The sequence below is a fragment of the Notolepis coatsorum genome (assembly GCF_963971535.1).
Source record: "Notolepis coatsorum genome assembly, chromosome: 7".
Taxonomy (NCBI): domain Eukaryota; kingdom Metazoa; phylum Chordata; class Actinopteri; order Aulopiformes; family Paralepididae; genus Notolepis; species Notolepis coatsorum.
Window position 1 is genome coordinate 4018315 of NC_140171.1, and position 6000 is coordinate 4024314.

The 6000-nt window shown below is 44.9% G+C and overlaps 1 protein-coding gene across 1 annotated transcript in view; it reads right to left on the minus strand.

Annotated features, from left to right (window-relative positions):
• The window catches only part of xpo1a (exportin 1 a), a 60922-nt gene that overhangs the window by 23803 nt on the left and 31119 nt on the right, over positions 1–6000 (minus strand). The window contains 5 exon segments of the mRNA XM_084318060.1: positions 276–432; positions 1985–2083; positions 2085–2107; positions 2110–2166; positions 4130–4268. Of these exon segments, the coding sequence (XP_084174186.1) occupies positions 276–432; positions 1985–2083; positions 2085–2107; positions 2110–2166; positions 4130–4268 (475 nt within the window).

Below are 6000 nucleotides of genomic sequence, written 5' to 3' on the forward strand. Positions count from 1 at the left end.
GAACAATAGATACTTGATGTTGAATGGGCCATAGTAATGTCAATTTAGCAATACAATTTAAAAAGTTATAGCCCTGCAAAGAAGGGAAACTTCTCCATAGACAAATAGAGCTGGCGGAGGATGGTATATTAAGAATATAAGCCTGGCGACCAAAGTGTTAATTTTTTGATCAATGATTTGTTTTGATTTTATATTGTTTGTATTTATTTACATGTTCGAAATAAAGATTTCAATTAATCAATCTCCCGTCCCACCAAAGCGCTGGAGGTTCTCACCGTGCATGAACTCAAAGAGCTTGTTGACCACCGTCTTGAGGAACTTCCAGTGGGCGCGCAGGAAGCGCGGGTACTGACCCACGATGTACATGATGTTGGAGGCGATGATGGCCTTGTTGTCCTTCCCTCGTTTCTGCTCACATAGACCCAGGAGGTCCTGGATGCAGGGAGGCACAAAGAGACCGTTAGTTAGTTTCTGCTCACATAGACCCAGGAGGTCCTGGATGCAGGGAGGCACAAAGAGGCCGTTAGTTAGTTTCTGCTCACATAGACCGAGGAGGTCCTGGATGCAGGGAGGCACAAAGAGGCCGTTAGTTAGTTTCTGCTTTTTATTTTATTTTTTTTACGCATTTTTTCATTTGAGCATAAAATAGACCGCAGCTAAATAGACAGTCAAGATAAGGCATAGAACATTAAATCACATAGTTTTTCATATTAGGATCTAACATCTTAACCTCTTAAGCCCGACAGGTCTGGTACCGGACCCAAGCCATAAAGACCATAATCCTGTCAAAACAGCAGTCAGTGTATATTTTCAACAATACGTTTGTTTACCAATAGGTTAAAGTGTTATTAATGAAGGAATTGTATTCAATAGCTAATAAACAGGAAATAAATGCGAGCGGCCATCTTGTTGTAGTCATTATGATGAATGACACTCCGGTCTTTCAACGTTTTTGAGAAATTCAATGAATTTCAATACCCAGCTCAAGCCAGCAAATTACTTTGTGGATGAATATTTTTAATTTCTCTTATTTTTCAGTATTATCTACCACAAAACTGAACGTTATTGGCATAAATTAGAACGCAGTTCGTTTATCTACCTTTCTGTGAACGTTTAGCAAAAATCCGCGTTGCAACCCCGATTCAAAATGGGTTTTGCCCAGTCTCCATAATAGAAAATAACTGTATTTACAGTAATTTCATTCACGGTTCTTGCTGCACGCCTGGCGATACTAAATCCAAATTGAACTCTGCCATTGGAAAGAGTAGATTTGGCCCGATCCATAGATGTGCAACTTGGCTATAATAATGTCATTTATAGGCCCGATATTCTATAATAATATTTCAAATTGCATGTGTCCGGATGGCAGAATTCAGTACTGTATCTACAAAAACCTTCTGTTTTATCATCTTCCCTTTATTAATTTGCTTAGATATTTTGTACACATGATCTCAAGAAGGTGCTGAATGAGCTCAGTGGCAGTTTTTCATGTCTGGTCATTTTTAGCATGGTGTTATTCATCAAAGAAAAATCATAATTTATATTCTCCTTTGTTTCATCACAATTTACTCAAGCCTAGTAACAGACACAATATTTCTGACACTGGGAATACATTCCCCAATACCAAGAAGATGCAAATGGGACCTTGTAGAAGTGGAGCAATCTACATTTACTTAGGTATGTATTTTTAGGTGGATTTTCAGAAAATAGGGCTAGGGCTCAACAGGTTAACAGGCCTCTCTTACGGGTTGATTGTCACAGATACAATAAGACATAAAATCATGAAATCTGCAAGTGCTTCAGCAGTATTTTAGATGTGCGGAGCTAATGATGCTAATGATTGAGCATCGCCGTCGGTTTGTGTGATAGTAAAGGGCTAACCTTCTGTCGTGTGGCAGTGAAAGGGCTAACCTTCTGCCGTGTGGCAGTGAAAGGGTTCTAAAGTTGAATAAATAATGAGATCATGTTTTCTCCTGTGCTCCACCTTGATGACGGTGACCAGGAACCTCTTCTCGTCCTCCTCGTGCATGGCTCCACTGATGGACCCGATGGCCCAGCAGAGCGTGTTGAGGTTCCTCCAGGACCCACTCGGTGCCGTTCACCTGGTGTGGAGCTTCTCCGTCATGATGCGCTCCGTGTCGGCGTAGTCCAAGTGGGTCAGATACACTACAGAGAGAGAGAGAGAGAGAGAGAGAGAGAGAGAGAGAGAGAGAGAGAGAGAGAGAGAGAGAGAGAGAGAGAGAGAGAGAGAGAGAGAGAGAGAGAGAGAGGAGAGAGAGAGAGAGAGAGAGAGAGAGAGAGAGAGAGAGAGAGAGAGAGAGAGAGAGAGAGAGAGAGAGAGAGAGAGAGAGAGGAGAGAGAGAGAGGAGAGAGGACGAGGAGAGAGGAGATGGAGAGGAGAGAGCAGAGACGGCTGGTTAACAGTGTAGAGAGTCTCTCATGTTCCTGTGTGTGAAGAAGCAGCAGCACTAACCAGCCCTAAGGCTGGTTAACAGTGTAGAGTCTCATGTTCCTGTGTGAAGAAGAAGCAGCACTAACAGCCCTAAGGCTGGTTAACAGTGTAGAGTCTCTCATGTTCCTGTGTGAAGAAGAAGCAGCACTAACAGCCCTAAGGCTGGTTAACAGTGTAGAGTCTCTCATGTTCCTGTGTGAAGAAGCAGCACTAACAGCCCTAAGGCTGGTTAACAGTGTAGAGTCTCTCATGTTCCTGTGTGAAGAAGAAGCAGCACTAACAGCCCTAAGGCTGGTTAACAGTGTAGAGAGTCTCATGTTCCTGTGTGAAGAAGAAGCAGCACTAACAGCCCTAAGGCTGGTTAACAGTGTAGAGAGAGTCTCATGTTCCTGTGTGAAGAAGAAGCAGCACTAACAGCCCTAAGGCTGGTTAACAGTGTAGAGAGTCTCTCATGTTCCTGTGTGAAGAAGCAGCAGCACTAACAGCCCTAAGGCTGGTTAACAGTGTAGAGAGAGTCTCATGTTCCTGTGTGAAGAAGCAGCAGCACTAACAGCCCTAAGGCTGGTTAACAGTGTAGAGAGTCTCTCATGTTCCTGTGTGAAGAAGAAGCAGCACTAACAGCCCTAAGGCTGGTTAACAGTGTAGAGCAGGGGTCGCCAATTAGATTTGCCCACGGGCCAAATTTTCCCCAAGCCATTGTGTGGCGGGCCAATGATAAGTGAACATTTTTTAACTGTAAAAAAAAAAACGACATATACATGTTTGCACTGTCTTTTTTCTATTATAAAGTGCCTCTCAGACAGTGCATTACACATGAACAGATCAGTAATTTGATTTTAATGCAGGTGCTCGCATTATAAATCGAGATCAGTAGGGTGCATTTGATTTTAAGCACCACAGCGGGTGTATTATACATCGAATGTATTATTATTATTATTAAAACACAACACTCACCGGCATAATGCAGGCAGCCCTGCCCTGGACTTGATATTGTTTCTGCTTCGGTCCTCCAAAATCCATGTTAATAACATGTTAAATGTCCACTCGCGTTGAATGCCCACCCAACTTGAACACAGTTGCTTGCTCGTGTTGCCATGTCAACAAGCGAGAGTCACCGGTTGCTTATTGCAAGAGTTACCTGTTGCGATAAACCCGTATTTTAAGAATGACACCTGTTTATTAAAATAAGCTTTATAGGTCGTAAGCTCCTCTTCTGGCTCATCATATTTCCCCGTTGCATTGCAAAGAAGTTATTCAAAGACGTTTGTTTTGTTTTTGCAAACGTTCGCTCGCCGGCATCCCAAACGCAGAAGTGAAAGTGAAATTCCATTGGTTCTCCCAGTCCATGTGACCATTTCTAGCATTTCAATTGGCTATAGTGACAGCCATAGATATGATGAATAGATAGATACAGCTTCAAAAGACACTCTGGCGTCACAACGAGTGAATATTTCCTGCGCGTAAAATAAACATCATATTCTCAAAATAACCTGACGGGCCAGAAATTATTGCTGGCGGGCCCATTTCGGCCCGCGGGCCGCCTATTGCCGATCCCTGGTGTAGAGAGTCTCTCATGTTCCTGTGTGAAGAAGAAGCAGCACTAACAGCCCTAAGGCTGGTTAACAGTGTAGAGAGAGAGTCTCATGTTCCTGTGTGTGAAGAAGCAGCAGCACTAACCCAGAGTCTCTCTCATGTTCTTGTACAGGTTGATGGAGTCCGTGTCCTTCATGAACTCCCGGACCACCTCTCCCTGGTCGTTCTCCACCACCAGCACCTCCTCCGGCTTGGCCATGCGGCTCACCATCAGCAGACGCACCTGACACACGCCACACGGTCACAACAGAAGCAGCATCAGTTTGTGAACCCGGCACGCCGTTTCTCATGGTGTCAAATGTCACGGCTGCCGGGGGCGCCAGGGTGGCGCACCACGTCGTACAGCGCGCTGCGGTGCAAAACGCGGCGGCCGTCCCGGGTTCGACTCCCGGACCCGGCGACCTTTGCCGAATGTCTGTCTTCCCCCGTCTATCTCTCGTTCTTCCTCTCTCTCTCTCTACCGGACTGCCCGGTAGCAAAAACCAATCAAAAAGATCTACCAAAAACATTTAAAAAAAAATATATATATATATATTTATTTAAATGTCACAGATGCCATATTTGATACCAGACGTCAAAAGGAAAGGGGGAGCCGTGATGAGGTTAGAATTCTAAACAGAACATCATTACTTCCTTTTATTAGTGATATAAAGTGAGATTTCTAGTCATGTGTACCAGCCAGTCAGTCAGTCATCATGTGTACCAGTCAAGTCATCATGTGTACCAGTCAGTGATCATGTGTACCAGTCAAGTCATCATGTGTACCAGTCAGTGATCATGTGTACCAGTCAGTCATCATGTGTACCAGTCAAGTCATCATGTGTACCAGTCAGTCAGTCAGTCAGTCATCATGTGTACCAGTCAGTCAGTCATCATGTGTACCAGTCAGTGATCATGTGTACCAGTCAGTCATCATGTGTACCAGTCAGTGATCATGTGTACCAGTCAGTGATCATGTGTACCAGTCAGTGATCATGTGTACCAGTCAGTCATCATGTGTACCAGTCAGTGATCATGTGTACCAGTCAGTCAGTGATCATGTGTACCAGTCAGTCAGTGATCATGTGTACCAGTCAGTCAGTCATCATGTGTACCAGTCAGTCAGTCATCATGTGTACCAGTCAGTCAGTCAGTCATCATGTGTACCAGTCAGTCAGTCAGTCATCATGTGTACCAGTCAGTCATCATGTGTACCAGTCAGTCAGTCAGTCATCATGTGTACCAGTCAGTCATCATGTGTACCAGTCAGTCATCATGTGTACCAGTCAGTCAGTCAGTCAGTCAGTCAGTCAGTCAGTCAGTCAGTCAGTCAGTCAGTCAGTCAGTCAGTCAGTCAGTCAGTCAGTCAGTCAGTCAGTCAGTCAGTCAGTCAGTCAGTCAGTCAGTCAGTCAGTCAGTCAGTCAGTCAGTCAGTCAGTCAGTCAGTCAGTCAGTCAGTCAGTCAGTCAGTCAGTCAGTCAGTCAGTCAGTCAGTCAGTCAGTCAGTCAGTCAGTCAGTCAGTCAGTCAGTCAGTCAGTCAGTCAGTCAGTCAGTCAGTCAGTCAGTCAGTCAGTCAGTCAGTCAGTCAGTCAGTCAGTCAGTCAGTCAGTCAGTCAGTCAGTCAGTCAGTCAGTCAGTCAGTCAGTCAGTCAGTCAGTCAGTCAGTCAGTCAGTCAGTCAGTCAGTCAGTCAGTCAGTCAGTCAGTCAGTCAGTCAGTCAGTCAGTCAGTCAGTCAGTCAGTCAGTCAGTCAGTCAGTCAGTCAGTCAGTCAGTCAGTCAGTCAGTCAGTCAGTCAGTCAGTCAGTCAGTCAGTCAGTCAGTCAGTCAGTCAGTCAGTCAGTCAGTCAGTCAGTCAGTCAGTCAGTCAGTCAGTCAGTCAGTCAGTCAGTCAGTCAGTCAGTCAGTCAGTCAGTCAGTCAGTCAGTCAGTCAGTCAGTCAGTCAGTCAGTCAGTCAGTCAGTCAGTCAGTCAGTC